General features: G+C 39.0%; 1 protein-coding gene across 1 annotated transcript in view; it reads left to right on the top strand.

Annotated features, from left to right (window-relative positions):
• nrn1la (neuritin 1-like a) overlaps positions 1-14,183 on the top strand; it is a 76,940-nt gene extending 62,757 nt beyond the window's left edge. The window contains exons 2-3 of the mRNA XM_039763083.1: positions 8,219-8,369; positions 11,311-14,183. Coding sequence (XP_039619017.1) covers positions 8,219-8,369; positions 11,311-11,587 — 428 coding nt within the window. The 3' untranslated portion in view covers positions 11,588-14,183. The remainder of the gene's footprint in view (positions 1-8,218; positions 8,370-11,310) is intronic.
• Positions 14,184-25,771: the final 11,588 nt, after the last annotated feature.

Here is a 25,771-nt window from a genome sequence, read left to right as displayed (position 1 = left end):
TTCCAATGAATGCTTGGTGTAAAATATCACACTTAGCATCGAGAGTGGTATATATGCATATGTGTAGAACAACCTTACCTTAAAACGTCTGTCTTCCTTACCTGAAAAATCTCTGAACAGATCTTAACACACTGTTTACCTCTAGGAAACATATTAATTTAGGATATTTTGGAAAATGATTATAAAGTAACAGCAATAAGATTGAATCTGCTCATTGACCACTCAGTTAACCAATTGTTAACTTATACTAACTGTCCAGGTTGCATAGTGCATAGCACTATGACTGTGGTTACAAATGTATTTCTTTGGTCTTTTCAATGTGCAATTTTATGGTATGTCAGGAAGGTTTTATTTTTTTATGAACTCACAGACTACAGTCTATGTTTATATGGTTGCTAAAGAAGCTGTTGGCATGACCCAAATTTTCATGTCAGTTTTCAATTAAAAGTGCATACATTAAAAAATGAAAGATTAATCACTTAAATAGTTTACATAAAACATTTTAAAATTTAAAACACATTTAAGAATTTATGATATAAACTGTCAACAAATTTATTAAAACATCCAGGTGTTAGAGATATAACAAATTTCATTATGCTATACAATAGAAAAATGACTTAAATAATTCAAACATATAAAATTAAACAGTCAGTCAGTCATTACCCAACCCGCTATATCCTAACACAGAGTCATGGGGGGTCTGGAGCCAATCCCAGCCTGCACAGGGCGCAGTAAAATAAACATGATATATAAAAGTGTTTTTATACTTTTAAACTATTTTAGTGTGTGTATAAGAACGATTTATATGTATAAAACTCAACAAACAATTTTCAAAATATTAAGTTCTTTAATATGAACATTTCATCAAAAATTTCATTCTTGTACAGGTCACTGTTAATACCACTAATTAAGATGTTTAAAATATGTTCATTCACCTTATGTTGTTGTGTGATTAATGCATATTTAATGTATTGTTTCTGTGGCCTATGTAGCATTATTGTTTGGGTGGGCATGGTTGTGCATGTCACCAGTTACAGACTGGCACCCTCTCCACGTCTAATTCCCTGCTAGTGCCATGAAAGACTAAAGCAATAGATGGAATGTACATGTACATGTACATGTCCTCATCTTCTGTCCATAATCCAAGAATTGGATTAACTACGCTCAGGAATGTGTTGCCATACACAGTTTTGTTACAGATAGGATTAGAGGGAATGAGGACATTTGCAAATTCCCACATGTAGTTTAATCATTATACTTATAAAAAGAAAACAAAGAAACATGCCCAGTTAATTACATAACATCTTATACAGAACACTGTATGACAAAGTAGTATTTAAAAAATGATTAATGCGGTCTAGATATGAACAAAGTTGATTACCGATTACATCGATTTCATATGACCTTGGAAGCTGTAACTGCGGTGTTGGTGCTCTTTTCAGTTGTGTGTGCGCAAGTTTAAAATTGTGTTAGGTTTCAACATCGATCAATGAATGCCTTACTTTTTCAGTGCACAGAAAACTATTTGCAGAACATACCTCCTCTGCATGTCTCACACCATCATGTTTGGAATTTTTGTGTATATGCAGTTTTTCTAATGTAGATGAAGATACATAACATGGACCAGGAATGCATGGATGTGTGCATTCACTGCTGGGTTTTTTTATAGCACAATTTACCAGAATACTAAAGAAACACATAGTGATAATAAAATAAATTACAGCAATAGCAGTGGCTTGATTTTAAAACTTAGCACAGAAAGACATTAATACAAAATGTGCCACTAACATAAACTGGATACATTGCATTGTCTGTTCAGTGGGAAGCTGCCCCTTTGCCACCTAGTGTAACCTTAGCTGGAAGAGAATATTGCTGTCATAAGTCATAATGGCAAAGCCTGAGCAGTGAACAGCAGGGCAGAAGGAGAGAAGTGCCCTCCCGATAATCGATGTTAATCTGCGCTCTCTGAATGACATTTGGCAAATACAAGCAAGTCGATAGCACAAGTGAATTTACAGCTTGGTGAATAATTTATACATTCAATTTAATCTATTGACTTCTTTTCTTGCCTTTCTTTTTATATAGTCAGTTTGACTTTATTAAACAAATGAAGGTTATTTGTTGTTACATTCATTTACCATAAAATATGAAATAAACAAATAGCATTTAAGCAATAAAGTGCATGCCTTGGTATTTCTGATATTATATAAACCAGAATTTTTCATTAAAGAGTCACAAGAAATCAAAGTCAATTCCCTCAGTGTAAGGCATAATTTAGGAATCAGTACTAAATGTGATGCCATTTCGTTGCAGGATGCATTCTCATGCATACCCATGTTAGCCTGATTTAGTTTTCAATTAAGGTAAAATAAAAATATTAGTTCTGTGGGACTACTTTGCATTATAATGAGAAAGTAGGGAGAACATCTAGAGCTCCACAGACAAGGGTAGAACTGAATTTGTGTTAAACCCAGGAGGAATGTGATAGCACCACAGACCCCCCTGTGTAACCCTGTCCTGAAAACATTTAGTCTTTAATTTCCAGAGTATGGAAATGCCTTAACCTTTTTTCGGTGTGAGCAAACTACTAACATAGTCTACTTTTCGTTCATATTAGACAGTTAGAGAATATTGTGCTTAATTATGGAAGCAAAAACACACAGTAGGTGCCCACTAACAATGGGACACCAGTCCTTCACAGGCCACATTCACCTGTAGCCAGACATTCATAAACACACACACACTGGAGTGATTTAGTGACTTCAGACAGTCTGCCAACATGGCACTGAAGAGTGGGATCAGATTTTATTCTAAATGGTTAGGATGGTCTACTGTATGTGTTTCTAGTCAATATGATTTATTTATGTTTATTGGCACTATAATATGATTTAATCCTGTTGTGTCACTGCTCCAGGAACTCATTCCAAGTGATATTGCTCTCAGTGTGTAGTACCTATACTCACGCTGTATCTGGACATATTTTTCTCTAGATATTCCTGTTTCTTCCCAAATCTTCCACACTTGCAGGTTAGGCACATTGGCAGTTCTAACTGACCCATATATAAGTGGGAGTGGATGTAAGATCTAGAGTGCTCTATAATGGACTGACACTCTGCCTTTCTCACAGTGCAGCAACATTATTTCCACCCTCAGCAATCATCATATTAAGATTACAGAGTGGATGAACAAGCAAATGAATGTATATAGTTTTTTATTTTGTACACAGTGTTTAGTAGTAGTGTGGTAGTAATAAATTCTTATGTACCGGGTCTGCTTTCGACAAAGGACTGAGTTAACAATTTGACACATTGTTTAGCGCAAAGTCAACTTTAACCTGATTAATTAATTCATTACATAATGAGTGGAAAACCTTTTCAGCCACCACTTATGTGTAGCATCCACCTGAATGATGTGATGGCAAACATTTTTGTGCCAGTTTGCTCTCCACACATGAGCTATTAGGTGGTGAAGTGGTTAGAGAGAGAGCCAGTTAGAGTGGTGAATAATAAGGGAGCCAGAATGACAAGGCCATGGAGGGCATTTTAACCTGGACATCGAGATACAACCTGCCTAGAGTCTACTGGGTGGTATTAAGACTTAATGGCAGAAGAGAGAGAGAGAAAAGAGAAGGAAAGGAAAGGAGAGCAAAGCAAGGGTGAATGAGATTGAGAAGGTAAGTGGAGAAATTTGTTACCATTTAGATTTTGGTTTGGTTTGCATGGTTTAGCCTGTTACTCTCCTTGTCTATGTAATCCATTGTGTATGCATGACTCACTTTCTTCTAGTTGTGTTTCTTGTGTTGGGGTAGTTTCTTAAGGTTGTTGAAGAACAGCTTGTTAACAAATATACTGTGTATTGTATGTGACAGCTTACCTTCCTTGGCCCATTGAATATCCTTGACCATCACATACTATACTGGGTACTCATTTGTTTTGCTTGGTCTTATAATGAACTAGTGCCCTCGTGATTGATTCTTTTGTGATCGCCTCAAGCACAATGTGACCCTGAGTTGGAATGAGCAATATTAGAGATTAGACTGACAACATAATAGTTTTGGCCTAAACCTGCTAGATAGGGTGGCCTAATTTATCAGAAAATGATAGGAATTTAGTCTTTCTGAAATGCACTAAATTCAGCACTAGGAAGGGCTCTAATTTTGTTACTGCATGTATGTGAACATAGCCTTAGCAGCATACGGGCTGTTGCACCATCTCAGTGCAGAGTCTGTTCTTACTTGCATGTAAAACACAGGCTGAACCTGTTCACAATGCTCCACCTTCTGTTACTTTTGTACATCTGTGCTACTTGAGATCTTGTACCACCTCATCTTTGGTTTTCAGAATAAATGAAAAACTCAAAATGAATAGCCTTTAAGACACCCAAAAGTTACTTCTGGAGCAAATTGTATGGTTACTTTCAGGGTCAGAAACACTCCAAGAAAGATCTGGAGCCAATAGTACCTGCGCTCCAAGTATTCCTACATCCCAGTACCCTCAATTACATTTAAAAGGACAGGTGCCATGGTAAAATTCCAGGCGGCCTGGCCACCATAACAAGCAATGGTGACATTTTATTGCCATCTTTTAGGCAGTGGAAATGAGAATATAGATTCAAATGGTTTTTCCTATAGTCCTAAATTAAGTATCACAATCTGAAACCCTCAGAGTAATTATCACAATGGAATCTGCAGCCTCTGTCTATCCATGTTGTCCAAATTGATGCTTTCGGAGTTTTTTTTTAAGCTACAGCTCTCATTAGTGCCTTCTGCTCTCTCATGCCCTTTTACTGCCTGTTCTGCCCAGGCAATACCCTACTGTCTCCACTAGTCCCTGAAGGAAACCTTCTCAAATATAAGCAGAATGAATCAATTCCACTGAAAAGGCACTTCATACGTGAACCAATACAGTTTCAATGGCTGGAAAAATGCAATGCTTTCTTGTACTTCATCATTTTAATTGTCTAGTTTGTTTGGAAATATAGGTTTTATTTTCTGGTTTCCTACAGAGAGTGAACATATTCCTTGTGAATAATGCAGAATAAATCCTATCTACATGTGGTATAAATCAACCAACAAAGTAGCGCACTAAAGTATGCAGGCCACATCAACTGCTAACCAGAGAATATCAAGTTTGGTTGCAAGGATACCTCAATGTGCTATCTACACGTATTTATTGGACAACATGACTCTATAAAGTGGTATTTCCATGAATCCTTACATTCTGCAAGCATGTTTTTCTATTAGGATTATTAGGATAGCTAGTTATGACCACTGTGGTGGGTTGGCACCCTGCCCAGGATTGGTTCCTGCCTTGTGCCCTATGTTGGCTGGGATTGGCTTCAGTAGACCCCGTGTTCATATTCAGCGGGTTGGAAAATGGATGGATGGATAGTTATGACCAGGAGTCAGTATATTACCCAAAATGGAACACCAGTTTGTCAAAAGCCAGAGTTAATATACTTCTTTTACAAACCTGAAGGATTTTGTGTTTATCTTAGATTTGAATAGATACAAATTATGAATCCCATGGGAAATTCAAATGCATACAAAAGCAGAAACATAAAAAAACAAGAATACATACTCACAGGATAGATCCCCTCCTGATTATGCTCTACACAAGACTTCCAGCACAATACCAGCACTTGCCATCTACAGAAATTCTCATTAACAGGGAGAATCAATACTGTTAAGAAGAACATCAACTCCCAAGCTTCCTTTTATATTTCAGAGTATCCTTGTATACATTAACAAATCATCCTTTAAGAAGTTAGACTCAATTATAACCTCACTTATCTGGAATTCGAGATGTCCATGTATTCAAAACACAACACTTCAAAGACCTAAAGCAGAAGATGGTATGGCACTAACTTTCAGTTTTACTTCTGGGCAGCAAATATACTATAACGCTATAAAGTCCTGGAAATTGACACAAATAGATGAATATATACAAGCCTGGTCTGCAATTAAAATGAAATCTTGCTGTACTTCTTTGTATGCCCTGCTTTGTTCCCCAGAAAAAATGAATTATTGTCAATATACCAACAAATTAGTTGTCAGAATATGGAACCAATGCAGGATGCACTTTAAGACAGAGAAGCTTTCATCTGTTGCACTTCTACATGGTAATAACTTTTTTGAACCCTTTCAGACCTACACTGTATTTAATGTTTGGAAAACATCCAGGATTAAAGCACTTAGAAAACTGTATATCGATAATGTTTTTGCATCTTTTGAACAATTGTGTTTCAAATTTAGCTACTCAGCATCACAGTTTTTCCACTTCTTTCAAATTAGAAATTTTGCTAAAAAGAACCTACCAAATTTTCCATACTTCTCACCCATTTCTGTTTAGGAGGAAATACTAATCAGACTCAGAAAGCATCTCAACAATATATAAAACATATTAAAGTCTCTCCCTTTTAAAGATCCTGGGGTATGGTGAGGAAAAGACCTTTCACTTAGTATCTCAGAAAAGGAGTGGAAGGCAGCTATGCATAGAATACACTCTAGCTCCAAATGCACAAAGCATTCAAATTATTTAACCTAATATATTTCAGCAATCATATTTATCTCATTTAAAATTGTTCCAAATTTATCCAGGCCAACAATCGTTGTAATCTAGTTGCAGCCTCACCGGGCCACATGTCTTTGGAGTGAACAAAATTAACATCATGTTGGTGTCACAATCACTCCGAACCCATTTACAGTTGTTTTTGGTGTACTCCCAGGTGTGCTTAAAGTGGAGGACAACTTAATTGTAATTCCCTATACCACACTACTAATACACAAACTTATCCTGCTTAACTGGAACAAGTCCAACTCAACTTTTTTAAGTCAGGGGCTAACTGATGTGCTGTACTATTTGAAATTGGAAAAATCAGATTCTAGCTGATTAACAGGATAAACGCTGTTCCTCAATATCCTGTACTTTATGTCAGAATAAGAAAGGAGGAAAAGAAGTCTGTGCAAGATGGATGAGATCTTTTAGAATTGACAGACTTCATTATTATTTGGCCTAGTGTGAGTCTTGGTTATGTGTGCTAAGTGAGCCTTAACTTGGACGTGTGTCTCAGGCAGGAATTATGAATCTGGGGTAACATTTAGCTATTTTTTAGACACTCCTAAAATGTGTGGATATATAATGATATATGTATTTATGCACTATATTATATATACTGTATTATTGCTGCTCCTGAAGTGTTTAGATAAGAGAGATGGACATGCCATGCATATTCCTAAAGGCTATTTCTCCTGCAGAGTTAACCACTACTATGTGGTTTAAGATCTTACGAAACAAATGTAATATGTAAAGGGGAGTTATATGAAAACAAGTTATATCCATTTACTTCTCCTTTATCTAACCTGCTCATCTAGTACAGGTTGCTTTGGCCAGTTCAGCACAGTTTTGTGTTTATTTTGCTTCACATGCCCAAAAGAATGCATATGATTTAAAAAATAAATAAAATTTGTCTTTGGAGATGTAGGTGTGTGTTGATGGAATCACTGATTAATACAATGACAGTCTAATATGAGCTTGTAAAGTAATTATTTAAGCAGATAGTGTAAATGTAAAAGACAGGACACTGTTAACAAGAACCACTGATAGAAATAAAAAAGAAAAAAAATGTTATTTCCTCTGTATTTGTCTTTTGACCGGCACTCCCTTTCTCAAGCACGTTCACGTAAATCCTCTTTCTCAGACTCTGTCATTATTTTCGAAGTGGCTTTGTCGCCTCCTTTCTGGTTTTTTAAGTGTCATTTTTAAAGGTGACTCCCTGAGTGTGCCTTTACTTCTCCTTGTGCGTCTCACACTTGCACTTCCTCTTTAGTTGAGACACCAAAGCCCAACTGACCAATCATACTAAAGCACCTTGTCCAATCAGATTGATCTGAGGGACTGGACACGCAGGCATTAATGTTTTATTATATAGCATATTAAATTTGGCAAGCTAAGAACTTAGAATAATTCTCATCAATGGTACAATTTACTTCTTTTTTGATTTTATAATAATTATAATCCCATCACACCTTCTTTTTACTTGAGTTGAGAGACGAATGTGTCTGAAGACTGAGGAACAGTGATTACTGGGAATTCATTAATTTCAGAAACAAAACACTGACTCTCAAGTCCATAAGTGAACTTGTATTAAGTGCTGCACTTTCTTTCACTAAAGTTACTCACCATTTTGTTTTTGACCCCTACCCTTTTTATTTTAACAGTTCTCAATTCTAGTCCCACGACTGCTGCAAGTCGGAAGTGTGGCTCAATCTATAAAGGTTTTGCAGAGTGCTTGCTGAAATTGGGGGACAGCATGACTGAGAATGTCCAGCAGGGAGCTGAGGACACCCAGGAGCTGGACACTGTTTGCAGGTGAGATACTGATCAAATTCACAAAGGGTGGTATATTTATGATGAATGCAGAATTACGTTTTAATCTAGCATTCAATTCAATCACATTAATAAGTGATTTTTTTTAAAGAAGGAAAGCAAGAAAGACTTAAATATAAAGAACCTTTGCTGACCTGACTCATACAGATGGACTGTAAGCTGGATAGACCTGGACTACCCAAACATATAGTGAGTGTTGTCTGGGAACAACTAGCAGATTCCTTTTTTCAGGATGATTTCAACCTTGACCACAGGAAGAGCTTCTGTTACATCTTGGGGAAAGTCAGATCCATTGAATCTGAATGGGCCATGTTTAAGAGTTTGTAATCAGAAGCTTTAGTTGCACTTGTCATTAGGGCAACACTAGGATCCACAGGTGGACACCAATGCTCAGGGAAGGGTGTGTCATGTCTTTCGTCCTGTTCATGATTTTCATGAGCAAGGATACCAAGACATAGGTAAGGATTCGAATTCATCCACTTTGGGGACCTAAATACTACATCTATACTGTTTGCAGATGATGATGATGTTCTCTTGTCCTCATCAGCCACATCATACATATACATCTGAGTTTGTGGTCTTCTCCCAGAATAGAGTAGCTTGTTCTCATCAAGTGAGGGGTGAGCAGATATCACAAGTCGAGGAGTTCAAATGTATCAGTGTCTTTTTTTGCAAGGGAGAGAAGAAGTGATTGTGTTATTGACAGAGCCATAGTGGTGGTTAGGTCTTCATATTTATAAGTCCGTCTACATTCACATCCTCCTCACAGATGGTCACAAACTATGGATAGTTACTGAAAGGATGAGACTGTCAGTACAATTTACGGAAATAAGGTTGCTGTAAAGGGCTGCTGGGCTCATCTTTCATATCAGTCGGAGGAACTCGAGAATATGGTAGGACTTTGTAGTAGAACTCCTGGTTGACTGTTTCAGGAGTAGCCAGTTAAGATGGTTTGTCAGTGTAGTTAGAATAACCCCTCTGCACATTCCATGGGAGGTGTACAAAGCACAACACACTCAGAGAAGACCAAGAGGAGGCTGTCCATGGACCTACTGAAGTGATGATATCTCTCAGGTGATCAGAGAGCACAAAGGAATTTCATAGGAATGGCTGAAAGAAATTGCTGGGAATAAGCAGTGTAAGCATAATAATAATATCATAAAAACATCTGTATTCATAACAGATCTTTCACAGTTGTTGTAGCTACCTCAAGAGGCAAATGTGATATAACTCAAAGACTATGATGCCCTTAGGAAACTGAAATCATCCCCCTCGAACACCTTCGCCGTATGCCATTTTGTGTTTCAGTATACATCAGTTTACCTCTATTCTGTTTCTGAGCTAGCTCTTCACACACTCAGACAGCCAACCTCACTAATTAGCCCAAATATGATTGTCTCAGTGTGTCATGTGATAGACTGGTGCCATTTCTGCTGTACACCCAGTGCTAAAAGGATAGTCTTTGGCTTTCTGCTGGCCTAGTATGGAGTGAAGGGTTTTGGAAGAAGGAATGAATCTCCTTTGCTCAGACAGACTCACATAGCAATGTGACAAGAAATAAACATATGTTATATTGTAGTGTTTCTGAAGAGTCACACTGACTTTAAACTTTAAATATATTTTAAAACAACTGATTGATAAAGCAAAGTATTCCAACAGAATCTTCTATAGTTCCTCCTACTGTATTTCTAGTACCAGGATTATTTGACAGTGCATCTTAAAATCCACTTTTGATTCAGTACTTATGCTGTCCATTGAATCTAATTTCCAAATTTCTCTTAGTTGCTGTTTTTCCTGCAAGACATCCTTACCTTTTTATTCATGTACTTGCTTGTCCCTGTGCTACAGGCATGTGTGTGTCAGAGTTATGCCTGGAATGAAGTGCTGGATTAAAAATTACTCTCTACTGCTCTTGTGGTTTCATAGTATATATTGTTCTCTTTTAATAAACCACACAGCCCCTGAATAGCACACTTCAGGTTTTGATTTATAAAAAAGGCTTGTGTAAGCAGGCACTAGATCAGTGAAGTTGTGTAGACAAGAGAGAGTTTGTGACTTTCAGATGTTTGTTACTGGGGGGAGTAGAGCCCAAAGGTTTTTCTCCTTTCAATTCTGGGATCTTGTGCATTAAAGCACAAAGGCATTTTCTGATTTGTAGGTTTCTGTTTCTTTATCTCTAGAGTTGTTTTGAAATTAATGACCTATCTTGTGTTATTTTTGTATTTTATATAATGCCTTTTGTAAGCTTCCGCAAATCTAGATTTTACATTGGTGATTGGCAATCGCTAAATGAAACGAGCAGAATGAAATGAAAACACGGTTAATCGGCTCACGGGCAATAGTGTATTTAACTGAAAAATGAGCTTGAATCTGTTCCACCTTTCATCCAGAACATTCTCAGCTGTGCTTTTGTTTTAACATCTTTATGACACATGGGAATGGCTCTCCAGCATGTTTGAAATCTCCGATGTGAATGGAAAGCTTGACAACATAGACAGCATCACTGATGAGAAAAGCTTCACATGTATTGGATAGAGTTTTTAACGACAGTGCTATCCAGAGCGATTGCATGTGTGAGGCCTAGCATGGTTAAAGCAAATCATATCTTGATCTGAGCATTGCAGTGTCCTTGCCACTCAGAGACCACCATAAAGGTGTAGACTTTGTGACCAAAGTGTATAGTATGACACAGAAAATGAATTGCTGGATTGTTCTTCCCCTGGTCATTGTGATGGGAAATAAAAACAATGGAGGTCAGGTAAACCGTAACACAGAGAAAGAAAGAGAGATAAGATAATGTCATCTATTTAGGTTTCTTGACAGGCACTCACATGATCTGCTGTGTTGAGCTGTATACCTGTATGCTGTCAAATTAAAGACATTTTCACAAATTTCCTCTTATCCTTGTTACCAATATCTGCAGGTTCTGGGATGAGTTTCATGCCTGCGTCAATGCAGTTCTTGCTGGCTGTCCAGAAGAAGCAGCAGCTGTCTGGGAGTCACTGAGGCGAGAATCGAAGAAGATGCAATTTTCAGGGAATCTCTATGACATGTGCAGCTACCAAGCCAAATCGTCAACGGGCTTGCAGAACACCAATCAAGATGAAACCAATCAGGAATCTCTAAGGGGTACTGGTGACATGTTGGTACCTACCAAAATTTTTGCACTGTCCTTGGCTGTGCTTTTGATCAGAATCTAGTATGGAGGCCATAGATGTAGAGCCTCGTTGGAGAACTCTGTGCCACTGGGCAAATGGACAAATGTTTGGCCACAGTGGACACTTGTTTCTGTTGTGGCCATTTTTCAGGAGAACGATTGTCTATTATAGATTATTGTATTCAACCTGCAGCTAGAGACCCTCCATTTTTTTTGAAAGCGTCATGTCTTGTAGATTAATTTTCCATTTACATATTTTTGCATACCTGTATGTTACTACTGTTTTACCACTGTTACGCAGTAGTGCAACGGATCACAGATTAGCACAACGGATAACCTAACACACATGACAAAGCAGCCTTGAAATATGAGATGTTAATTGGAATTGGGTTGATTAAATGTCTGTGCTTTAATATTGGTCTTTTATAAAATACTGATTATATTCTCCAACAGTCATAGTTACTTGGGAAAACTGGCTTATCTTCATTGTCTGGAAAACCTAAGCAGCAATACAATTTGGGAGAAAAGCAACTGGCCTTTCATTGCTGTTTTAGTTTCCTGGAGGTCAGTAATGCAAACAACTTTATAGTATTTATTTGGTTAAAGTTGTCTCTGCTTATCTAATATATATCACAGGGGTGAATAAGCGCTTACACCATGCATGTAATTCTGGAATTAAGGATAATCGATTTATTTTTATGTTATTCCATAGACCCCTAATTAATGCGCATGTCACTCTTTTAATGCAAAGATCTCCCAGCACCTACAGTTCAACAAAGCAAGGGCTATTACTTTAACCAATTTCTTTGCTCACAGTCCATCTTATTTAAATAAATAAGTGTATAGAAATATAAGGGCCTGTATTGATAGACTTAGTTTAAGCTACATACCTGATCAAGTGTCTGCTGTTCCTAGCACTCCGTTTCTCATAAGCAATAAGCAACCATTTGAAAGAATGCCTTCACTTAACTTTGGTGACAGTATTGAGAATTTTGAGCCGCTAAGTGTGATCACATCATGAACTTGTACAGTTTAGGGTTAGGGTTAGGGTTGTTGCTTGCAGTAGAAGTGCATTTAGTACTGAAGCAAGGAATCACGTCTTTACACAACAGGTTTTGGGAATCTGAAACAAACTACCAAGTCATATAGTTGAAGCAGAAGGCTTTGCAACCTTTAAGAAGTATCTGAATGAGATATTGGGACAGCTTAGGTATTAGCAAAACAAACTATCTTGATGGATTGACTGGTCTCCTCTCATTTGTCAAACATCTTATTTTATTTTAAGAGTCATGTCAGTCAGTCAGTCAGTTAAATAAGTTAATCTGTAAAGGAATTCTGTAACATGTTTAAAAATATACTCAAAGCAACTCTTAAGCACTTTTATCTCATTAAATTAAATAAATGTAAATGTTAGTGCAGAGGTTATTTTTGCTGCCACATGGTTTTAGAGATTTGGATTAATTTCTTAACCCAACCAACCACTGGCTCTGTGTTGAGTGTGCATGTTCTACCCTACCTCACTGGGTTTTCACCAGTAGCTCCCTTTTTTCACAAGCCACATACTTGCATCTCATCTGTTTGTCAGACTTCCTTAATCCAATTAATTGTGGTGGAGAATAGAATTTCTTGTTAAGTTAATTAGATTTATTGTAATAGAGTGTGTGTGTGTCATCCAAGACTAGGTCTTGCCTTGCACTAGGAGCCGGTAGGGTAAGCTATAGCTCATACTTACCCATGCAATGGAAGGAGCAAGTTCATAAACTTGGTAAATGAATAAATGCAATAGTTTACATCTGCTCAGTATTGCTAAGGGCTGATTTCCCCAGCATTTTCCACTGGCATACGCCAAAAAATGGGTGGATGACCCTCTGTGTTCTGTGGTCTTTCTCCATATTAAGTAAGACAAAATTCGGTTCTAAAAAGTACTTTGATGTTCATATAGCTTGAAGACTGTCCATTCATTTATCCATTATCAGCCCCACTTGAGCCAATGTGGGATCACAGGGTGAATTAACCCAGTTCATTGTGGACCACACTGGGCGAATTTAGTGTCACCAGTCAACCCAACTTTCATGTCTTTGGCCGGGAAACTGGAATAACTGGAGAAAAAAACTGCACAGGCACTGAAGGAATAAGTAAACTCCAAGCTTGTAATTAGCAGACTGGGATATGAACTAAGGACTCTAAAATGTAAGACAGTAGTTCTTAAAACTGTGCTAGAGTGCTCACTTAAAAACTATGGAAAATCAGATTTTTTGATATGTCTCTCTATTATAATAAAAAAATCTTGGAATGAAGTCCCATGATATGGAGTCTTATAACAAGAGATTCTTTCAAGTCACGCCATACTTACAACTATTTTCAAACAAGACCACGGTCATCTAGCCTCTCAGTCATGCTTTTGGCGGACACACTTCCTGCGTTCTCGGCTCGTATAAATTTCATCAGGACAAATATTGTATACGTTCTACACACGTCAACGACTAAGTGAAGAAGAAAGAGCAGGGACAAATATTCGAAAAAGTCGGATAACTTATTAGAGATAAAGAAACTAAGTTCACTCACTGGCAGTTATACGTTGCGTTGTCACAATGTAAGTCTAAACACAGAATCAAAATGCAATGCAATCTTGAAGAAAAGTTAATTCCGAATATTGTTTTTACTGTAAACACTGTAAGTTTTAAAGTAAAAGTGAAAATAATGCATATGTAACAATTCCCATTAAAATAATTTCTTTAAATTGTATATCCAGTTAAGCAAACCCAGGGGTGAGCGAGCAGGGGGCAGAGCCCCCTAGTATTAAAATTAAGAAGAACACTCTGTGAGTGTAGCTTGTTTTAGCTCCAAAGTAACAGCTGACCCAAACCCTGGAACCGGGCAAATGTTTATGTGCCATAAAGCAAGATTTTGAAAAAGTTAATATAATTTAGAAAGAAAAAAGGCAAGCAATTAGATCAGTTGGAAAACCTGAATGATGAGATTGTGGTGTGTGCGTGAGGTTTCTTGCACAGGACCCGCTCCCTTCAACAGCTGACCCCAGGACTGTCTGTCTTTCTCTTCTTGATGCAGCAATGGACCAAATGGCTTCAGCTAGTGATTAGATGTACAAGTAGTGCCATCATTTGGCTTAGTTTTCTAGTTTTCTCTTTTCTAGTTCATCCATTAGTATGCCTGCTTCACCCACAATGAACATCCTGGGAGATCTCTGTGATCCTGACCTCTGCTAAAATTCACATCAATAAAACAAATGAAAAAGCAGATTAAAGAATTTGTACTCTATTAATAAGGTAGGACTCTAATAATGAAACCAAGATGATGTAAATTAGCAGGACCACCATGGCAGAGCCATTCCAGATGGAACTTCCAGCCGTTGTTATTGTTTAACTCTGAAATTGTCTGTTTTCAGAGACCCAAGGGTACGACTTCATGATGCACTCCTGGATTTCCAGGCATGACGCAAGAGACAAATAACAAAGACTGTTACTAGCCAATAAAGTGAAACTGACTGCTCGTCAAACCTCCTAATTGGACTTTTAGGCAGGGATTTTAAAATACACATCTTGGCACCTTCAGCATCAGCTACCCATGTGGGCATTTAAAATTTCTGTGATTGAGGACATGAAGATGTGGCCATTGGCAGGACTCTATGACAGCCACCAGAAATGAAATCACAAACAGTATTTTTAACAATTCAGTGCATCCTTATTTTAATCTTTAACAAATCTTTTCACTCTGTGTTGGCATCATTTTAAATGTAAAAAGTTGTCTTATAAGCTTTCTAGGGTTAAGGGTTTTAAGTGTGGTAGAAATCTTGCATGATCTGTAGCCTTTCAGAGAAATAAGTGCATGCATGTCATTGCATAAGTCGCAGTGAAGCAGGGGTCTGGACATCTGTGATGAAGTACTGATACAGGATAAAACTCAGAGCACAATGGCCTCCTAAGATTTTTGGCTTAATTTTCCAAGTTCGTCTTTAAGGCAAATTGCTATTGAATGCTATGGGATAAGAATTTTTTTTACATTTTTAATTGATTTTAATTAGAAACAGATAATAATCCAACCGGTCAAGTGAAACTTAACAAGTCAAAGCAAAATTCACCCCTCAGCCGAGAGAAAAGCCAGCAACCAAAATTGATTAAGCTATAAATTATTAGTCAGGCACTAACAACTTTAGATGAGTTTATACGTTTATTGGACTGTTCTTCTATTTAGTTTTTATCATCTCTGTCTTTGAATATCACTTGGAAGGTTTACTCTGGATAATGTGCAGAACCATTCAGGGGCGTACGTTGCTGTCCAGTGAAAGACGCAACAAAGTTTTTCCTCGTGATGCCCGATGCCCTGCAAGCACCAAGTGGAGTGAGGCCACAGAATGGAAGCTTTAGATTGGATGCAATAGAAAATAAAAAGTTTGATGCCCATCCATTATCCAACCCACTATATCCTAACTACAGGGTCACCAGGGTCTGCCGGAGCCAATCCCAGCCAACACAGGGTGCAAGGGAGGACGCAAACCCCAGGCAGGGCACCAGCCCACTGCAGGGCGCGCACATACACCCACACACCAAGCACAATTTAGGATCGCCAATGCACCTAACCTGCATGTCTTTGGACTGTGGGAGGAAACCCATGCAGACACTCCATGCAGGGAGGACCCGGGAAGCAAACCCAGGTCTCCTAACTGCGAGGCAGCAGCGCCACCCACTGTGCCACCGTGCCGCCCTGTTGATATACAGTGCCTTGCAAATGTATTCAACCATTTTTCTACATAAATAATTCTCACAAACTAGAATTTTGGTCATGATGATTTGGATTTTTAAATCAAGCACATTAAATTATTAGAAAATGAATTTCAACAATACTTCTCCCAGTTTTTAAGCACCTCACACAGCTATTGCAGCAAGTAATCTCTTTTAAAATTTGAAAATAGTTTTGGGGGCTGAATAGTTTCTCAAGGCACTGTAGGTCTGATCGTCAATCACTGGACATGGATTATAACAGTCCTGACATGATGTAGTTGGTGGTGGGTTATAACTTTATGTTCAATTTTTAAACTGTCCTGCAATCCGTAATTAGCAGGAGTTTCGATCATACTGATGTTAACAATGGAACAGACTGCACACAACAAAAGATTCAATTTTTTTGCCATTGTTAATGTACTTCACATATTCAGTAGATGATTACATCAACATACAACATCACACTTCAACAGACTTACACGATTCGCAGCTCAATGAACCTGAAATCTTACAGGAATTCTGTGAACAAAACCTGACTTTTTTGCTGCCGTTTTTAAATACGTTCTGCTCGTCTCCCATTAGCTACTCATCTTTCCCACTTGACTTCTTCATGTATTGCAAGTTGAAAACTTGGTGTTCCCTGACATACTTACAGGATTTGGAGTCCTAAATGCTGCACATGTTTATTGACTCTGATTGGCTGGAGAATAAATCATGGAAGTTAAGTTATCATGGGTACCTCACATGACGATATAATGTGGGGCGAGAATTGCTTCGGACCTTCTGTGATTGTGGCACGGGTTGAACCTGGTCCACAATCACGCCCATTATCATGTAATGCATGCCTAGCAGGAGTTGGGGACTGAAATGGCTCAATCATTTTGTCATTGTGACAGCTATTAACCCACGTAGGACAGCCGAATTTGCATTTAAGTAAGTTTTGACTACCGAACGTCTGGCTTTAATCCATAAAGCAGTCAACGTGATCTCCCGGTTTCTAACCCGGACCAGACTCTTCATGTATTCAGTCTGTAAAGTTGACTGAAGATTAAAGCTGACAGGTAACAAGAAGATAAAAAGTGAGACGATTGTTCAGAGTTTGTCGGGGAGCGGTGGGTGATCAGGCAAACATTTACTGCAATTCTGTTACATTTTGTGTTTTAATTTCTGTGAAAAATTTGATTGTAAAGAAAAATATATGTACATATATAAAGTATAATTATGAATAAAGACAACATTTACTTTAAATTGAGTTTCATGTTCATTGCTTTCTGTTGATAAAGAAATGTCATGACCGCAAATTATCAGGTTGTTTTTTCTCTGAAAACTTTCTAAAGTCTTTAATCACACGGCAATTGCAGCGTGTGCTCTTTAATAAAGTGTCTGAGATTTCTTTTTTTTAGTGCATTCATTTTTGGTTAGATGGCACAATAGTTAACCCTGCTAACTCGTTGCTCTGCAGGCCTGGTTTTGTCTGTCTGGGTTGTCCAACCATACCCCAAAGACATGAAGGTTAGAGTAATTTTATTTTAATTTTTTTTCTTATTACTATTTATTACTACAGTATATTTAATTTAATATTGTTTCTTTGTATCAGTATGCTGCTGCTGGAGTATGTGAATTTCCCCTTGGGATTAATAAAGTATCTATCTATCTATCTATCTATCTATCTAATGCGTGAAACTGCCTCGGTGCCTTGTTTTAGGGCTTCTTTCTTATCCAGCTCTTGAAACCTTGAACAGAATGAAACTGTTTTAAAAAATAAACTGGTGTAGACTCTCATCCTAAAATCTGTTCAAGATAATCTGTCAAACATCCAAAGTGGAGTTAGCATGGAGTCTACGTGTACTGTGATTAATATGCTGGGTTTGGATGGTAAAATATAAAGTTGGTGAGTTTTTTGGAAAATATTAAGACATTTCAGAAAAAAAGAAATAATCTTACCTTAAATGAATAAAGCTTAATCCATCCATCCATTATCCAACCCGTTATATCCTAACACAGGAGCCAATCCCAGCCAGCACAGGGCGTAAGGCAGGAACAAGTCCCAGGCAGGGTGCCATCCCACCGCAGGGCACACACCCACACACACCAAGCACACACTAAGAACAATTTACACCTAAGGAACACCTAACCTGCATGTCTTTGGACTGTGGGAGGAAATCCACGTAGACACAGGGATAACAGGCCAACCCAGGTCTCCTTACTGCGAGGCAGCAGCGCCACCATGCCGCCCTAAAGCGTAATCATACTCATTCAATATATTTACAAATTGAACTATAAATCGTGATGTGAAACGTTAGTATAAGCTGTAAATTAAAAGCAGGTTTAATTAATGCAGTCCTGGTTGTTGTGGGGATTCAGCGCCCCTGCTGCTGCTTTGTAAGTGGCTTGGATTTGGAAGCCCTTCTAGAAAACTCCATCCTGTCTCTGTACCTTCCTATGACAAGGGATAAAAAGAACAACTCATGAAAGCCGTATAAATGTCACAGAAGCAGAGATTTCAAGAGATGTGAACTAAGCGGGTGGAGATGATATTTAGAGGGGAGCTATCTGCCATTTAAGTACAATGTTATAATCTGAGTGCTGTGCAGGTCTGATGTGGATACTAAGAATGAAAAGCTCAGGAGAAGTTCAGTTTTGGGAAGGCAGCTCAGGATGGCACCTTGTAGGCATACTCACCAAGGGGGCACTGCAGTACCTCCAGTTATGTTACAGCCAAAGGTCTAGGTTCTGAAACGGTGCCCACTAACACAAGCCTTAGTGTGAAACTGAAGCTACAGGATAGCTGGAAGAAATAATCACAAGAAACAAACAACTGCATATATGCAACCAGAGATGCTGAATATAAGCCTCTTCTATTCGGAAAAAGGGCAGTTCACTTTAAGACAGTCTCATGGGCAAGTTCACTAAAAAATAAAACCTAAAAAATGGGTGGTGGTGCCGAATGGGTTTGGGGGCTTATCTGTTAAAAGCATGCTTGTGTGGAAAAATAATATCGGAAGGGATAAAAATTAACAAGAATTGTAGGCTAAGAATTTGTTAAAAAAAAAAAAAGGTCTTTGTATTACATCTTAAAAAAAAAAAAAAGTAAAACACATAATCCCAAAGGGCACATTAAATGAAATAAGAATGACAGTGAAAGTATCAGCGTGGGCTCCTTTCATCTGTGGCAAAAGTGCTTTCCAATACAAATTAAATAATGGAGAAAGGCTACTTGAGCTTAGAACTCCTACAATAATGAACTGAAGCAAACGTGGCTGGCAGAATGAAACTCGAGACACGCAGGTAGGCACTTCTGAATCAGCCTTTCTTTGCCGTTCATTTTAAATGGAAAATGAAAGAAACAGAGAAAAGCTCTTACGAGGATTTCTTTTTACAGCTTACCCACTGTGGCAATTAAAAAAACACAGTGGGAATGTGTCCAAAAAAGAAAAAGACAAGCAAACGTGTACACCAAATGTGATTTATTTACATTTTTCCCAAGCTCTGGTGACTCTGTTTCATTTTTCTTGGCCCTTCCCATCCTTCTTTTTTCCCCACACTAGCCATAATGTTTCTGTGCATTACCTGCACCAGGGTCTCCCATCTATCCCATGATGCCCCTACGGTCTCGTCACTGCAGCAAAGGGACAAGGTGGCCAGGACCCGAGCTGTCCCTTCAGGGTAGGTTTGTGCCGCATGTCCAATGACCAGGAAGAAAACATGACTGGGGTGCCAGAAAGGGGACCTGCAGAGCCTCTCGGTGATAATGTCATGATGGTTAAAGGGCTCAAAGACAGCGTCCGCTCCCAATCGATTACTGCTTTCATTGCATTATTTCTGCTAGCTAAGTGTTTTGAATTTCTCTAATTGATTTGGAGAGCTCTTCGAAAAGCAAAGCTAGTGCAGCATAAAAGGTCAGGTAGCTCATTTTTACAACTAAGCATTGTTCCATTAAATATGCATAACATTTTCTCTTTATATCTGTTTATATATATATGTATATATATGTATATAGTGCCTTTCCCAGTTCACATCATAGCAGATACTTCTGATACTGGAACAGCGTCACGAGGTGAGCCAGTGACCCGTCACCTCGTTAGCTGGACGGGCCGTTCTAGCAGCACAAGACATACTGTAAGCCCTACACCGTTAGCATGGGGGACCTGGCCAAGTGTTTTTGTGATATTAAAATGTAGATTATGAGGTTGAGGAGGGTCAAAATGAAAGTTGGGTCAAGGTACAATGTACTCCACAATATGGGCAAATAGGTCAAAATCCAAAGAGAGATAAGGGGGATAACTAAAGAATAATGCAAACCCTCCTCCCTGGTGATGTGCAGGCTTGTGTCCCGCTATAATCGGCTTTAAAATAAATATTTATAAAAGAAACAGAAGAACTGATTATTATGAAATACACAAAATCTTTAATCATTGACACCTACATTTATTCCTTTAAATCATGGACAGAAATGACTTTTTTCTTCATAAAAAGGTAAAGATGTTCTTGAAATAGTGCACAGTAGGCAATAGTTAAAGAATGTAGTTCTACATCACATCCTTTATACTTACATTGAGTACTTCACTAAAAACTTTCATGATCTCAGTTTTCAGTTGTTTCTTTGCTGTTTCGTCAGCGACTTTTAAATACTGCGGTGGACTGGCGCCCTGCCTTGCGCTCTGTGTTGGCTGGGATTGGCTCCAGCAGACCCCCGTGACCCTGCAGTTAGGATATAGCGGGTTGGATACTGGATGGATGGATGGACTTTTAAATATCGTCACCAATGACACTTCAGTCGGGGACCTGCCTGTCTCCATTTCATGTCCACCTGCTCACCTCCATGGGCAAACTAGTGCTTTGTGATTTGAAGGCCATGTAAGGATGTGAAACCGAGGGGACCCTGAGCAACTCCTCGCTTGTGACACAGAGCATTAATTGTGTCACATAACGACACCAGTCCAACAGCAGACTGACGTGCTAAACGTACTGTAAGTGTGGACTGGGTGTGCGTCTCCAAGAACTGGACGTGAGTGAGAAATAATTGTAATATGTGGGGTGCACCTCTCGTGGGTCATGTTGGTAGTCACAGTGGATTTGCTGTACTTGCTACGTGTTTTTATGGTTGTGGTTGTTTTCAATTATACGCTCTGTTTGTAAAACCATACAGTGAGTATTTTGCACATTTTAAGTATTACTTTATATTATATTTTTTAATTTCTGACCTTTTTCTGGCCTCCTTGTGGAGAACTGAATTGTAAATTAAAATCATAGTCAGAATTTTTGAAAATGTCAGCTTAATCTTTAAGTGTGATAATCTGGTTAACAAGAAATGACAAAAATGATCATTTTCACTTTATTTTCACTTTATCACGTTGTTAAGTAGTGGTGAGAAAAAGAAGGCACACATAACAGCAGTGGCACGTTGCACAAGTTTCAGTCAGACAGCATTTCAGAGTTAACCGCAGCAGTTTCTGGACCTCGTCACCTCGGGGATGACAAATTACATGACTTCTCCGCATAGTTTCAGACTTCCAAAGCATCATAGCTTGGTGAATTTTGACAGCTAATTAATGTGTGGCCTGACAGCGAATGCTTTCTGGGTATGGTGAGTAAACTAGAGACCTGAAACGGTCAACAGAATGTGATCATCCAACTTTTTTTAGTGAATTTTAATCCTTTATTCGCCATATATAATTTCTTGTATTAGGAATGTGTCATCTTTCCCATACCCCAATTGACTCTCCAGTGCAGTTGCAGGTTAAGGGTCTTGCTCAAACACCCAACGGAGTAGCCTGCCTTTAGTTGCTGCCAGAATTCGAACTGAGTTACCAGCCCAGATCCTTTAGCCAGAGGGCCTCCACTCTGCCCTAAACTAACTTCTCCTTAAGGTTACCTTTTCAGCATAGAAAGTCATGGCCAGTGTTTTATTTGGAGGACAGAAGGAGAGATTTTTGCTGCCTCAGATTTATCCGTCAAAGATGCCTCCCATGAGGTAAGGTTTAGGAATGCTAAGAAGTTAGTGAAGAACTGAAGAAGTGGCTGCGAATGGTGAGAACGTGGAGGGAAATGAGGAGTGTACATCAGTTTATCCTATAAGTATGGATATCTTCTTCTTCTTTCATCTGCTCTCATTACGGGTTGCCACAGTGGATCATCTTATTCCATATCTTCCTGTCCTCAATATCTTGTTCTGTTACACCCATCACCTGCATGTCCTCTCTCATCACATCCATAAACCTTCTCTTAGGTCTTCCTCCTTATCTCTTGCCTGGCAGCTCTATCCTTAGCATCCTTCTCCCAATATCCTCAGCATCTCTCCTCTGAACATGTCCAAACCAACGCAATCTCGCCTCTCTGACTTGGTCTCCCAACCGTCCAACTTGAGCTGACCCTCTGATGTCCTCATTTCTAATCCTATCCATCCTCATCACACCCAATGCAAATCTTAACATCTTTAACTCTGCCACCTCCAGCTCTGTCTCCTGCTTTCTGGTCAGTGCCACCATCTCCAACCCATATACCATAGCTGGTCTCACTACCATCCTGTAGACCTTCCCTTTGACTCTTGCTGATACCCATCTGCCTATAAGTAGGTATATAAAAATAAAATAAAAAATGTGTATTGTTAGGATGTTTGTTTGCTTGCCAATCACACAAAAAAAAACAATTTTCACAAAATTTTCCTGGTTTCTTGCTGTTGTTCCAGCTTAAAATATAGGCTATATGTCATATCAGGGAGAGGTGTTATAACGGGAGGGGGTCCACACTTACAAATCAGTACTAACACAGTGACTACAATTCCCATCAGGCAGCTGGAGCGCACTAAAGCTGGTGGAGGACATCGTCATCGTCATGCTCAGGGTTTTCTACCAGCCAGAGAGCCAGAGTGCTACCTCACAGCTCCCTGGACTAAAGCCTTTGCCTAAGAGTATGTCTATTTGTCTGCCCCAAAAGAATGTTTTTTTCCCCATTTATATATACCAACAACATCAGGTACTTCAGCTAGAGCTTAAATAATTCTTGAGTAAAGTACTAATAACAGAATGCACATTTTGCATGATATATGGAGCAACCTGTACAGGTGCTAGACATACATAGAGTTTACATTCTGAGTAATTTAACATTTCTTAAGTCTTCTTCATCCAAAGTCAGTTCCAGCGACATCACGAGAAAGGGCAGGGAGTAGCCAAGAACAGGTCTGCAGTCCGTCACAGGGCCCTTGTATGCGCATATATTACAGCAAATTTGAAACATTTCATAAATCTTCGTGGGCCTGCCAGCCAGGTGTTTTGGTGGAATTCCTTGCAGATGTCCCAAAGTTCTTGAGCAGCTCCTTTTCAGTGAGATCAGCGAGCATTTCCAGTCATAGAATTAATACATTCAATAGCCAAATGTTTGCAGACCCCCAGCCATCACACCTACTGTATGTGATTTTGTTGGACATCCTATTCCTAAAACATGGGCGTAAATATGGAGTTGCTGCACCCCAAACCAGCTCTGTGGCTATAACAGCCTTCCACAGAATTTTAGAGCAGTATCTGTGAGAATTTGAGCTCATTCAGCCACAAGAGGTCAGGGCTGGCAATCGTGGCTCTAATTCACCCCAGAGGTGTTCAGTAGGGTTGAGTTCAGGGCTCTGTGCCAGCCACACCAAACTTGTCATGCCATATCGTGATCTTAGGCATGTGTGCAGTTGATCAGCCATGGACGCTCATCTCATGAAGTTCCCGATGCTCAGTTCTTGTGCTGATGTTGCCTCCAGAGGCAGTTTGAAACTCTGTTGTGGTTTTTAAACACAATGTGCTTCAGCTATTCACTGTCCTCAGTGGGTCTGCGCGGCCAACCACTTGGTGGCTGAGCGTATGTTGCTGCTGGAGGCTTCCACTTCACAATCATAGCCCTTACAGTTGACTGAGGCAGAAGTTTCATGTACCGACTACTGGGAATGGTGACAAGTGCCATGTTTAAAGCCACTGAGCTCTTTAGTATGCCAGTGGTGGTCAACAGAGATTGCATGGCTATGTGCTTCATTTTATACGCCTGTTAACAATGGGTACGGCTGAACTTAATCATTTCAAGAGGTGATTATATCCTTTTAGAGATGTGGTGGATGTTCCTTACTTGGAGTACACGGAGTTGAAAGTGTGGCCGGATGTATTTGTGGCACTGTGGCCGGCCACTCCGCTGTAGCGGATTGAACCTTCGGTTGAGTTACAGCTCTGTAAGCATCACAGAAAACGACGGTCGTTCTTGTGTCCTCTTACAGGGATCAGGCTGATTTTATGGTGACAGGATATAGAAAGATGTCAGTACTCACAGCAAACTACACGTACAAAAATGAACAGCCTGGTCTGCGGCGCTCACCACTTCATCCACACGAACGGAAAAGCAAAGCCTCCACGTGAGCAGCCGCACCTGGCCTGATTATTCGATATTAAACCGGCTTGTCTGCTCGCCTTAGATCACATTATTCTTCCTGTGCGCTGGAGTGTCTCACTTCATTAATATTGCATTGTCAACAGCTGCTCTGGTAAACACAGCAGTCCTTTTCATTTTTAGCACAGAGGGAGCGAAATATAAAGGCAATCGCATACTCCAACCGACTTTAATGCCCTCTGCCATCAGTGCTCTCTGGATGAGCCTTGAAAAAGAGCTCACTTAGAAAAGAGCAGTCTTTACGGTGCGGATATGAGTACAAAAATGAGGAACAAAAATAGCAATGTGATTATAGAAATCATAAAAACACTACCAGCAAACACAAACTGAAATAAATATAATTAAAGACACGACTTCTTATTGTTCAATATTGAGTCTTGTACCAATAAACACCAATTAATGCTGTGAAGATCTTCTTTATGTCCAATTCTTTTTTCATTTTTGGATTTCATTATAAGACATTCAGTAGCACATCTTATTCAAATCAGCTCAGAAACCCCGACTTCCATCTAGGGAGCAGAGAAACAAAAAAATGTAATAAAAAGTAATCACTCAGAAACAATGAAATATTCAAGCAGTCAATGGAGGTACCAAAACAACATTAATAAAGGGCTGCTATGTTCTAGATAGATAGATAGATACTTTATTAATCCTAGGGGGAAAGTCACCTACTAATTCTAAGTAACGTTTCACTGTTCGCCATGAAGTAAGTTGAATTATTTGTAATTTTAAGTGATGTAGGACACCCTTTCTCATTGTGTTAGCAGGATCAGAATTAATCCAGTTGAGCAAATAAAGTCATCCATTGTTTACTAAGCGCTAATCAGGGTGTTAAGCTGCTCAAGTATGAAATATTATGGCAGCGATCTGATAAATAACCAAAGACTGTATTCCAATAAGGTCTGATGAGGGGACATTCTCAAAAATCGTGACCTAATAAAGTAGGTGTCTTACAACACCGAGGACTTTGTTGATCTGTGATCTGAGAGAGATGTGTGTGTGATGTGAAGTTCTGAGTTTAATTGGACTAGACCTGAAAATCAAACTGAAGGATGCTGTCCTTACGTACT

The sequence above is a fragment of the Polypterus senegalus genome, chromosome 9, assembly GCF_016835505.1.
Source record: "Polypterus senegalus isolate Bchr_013 chromosome 9, ASM1683550v1, whole genome shotgun sequence".
In the NCBI taxonomy this organism is placed as follows: Eukaryota; Metazoa; Chordata; class Cladistia; order Polypteriformes; family Polypteridae; genus Polypterus; species Polypterus senegalus.
This window is presented reverse-complemented; position numbering and strand designations above follow the sequence as displayed.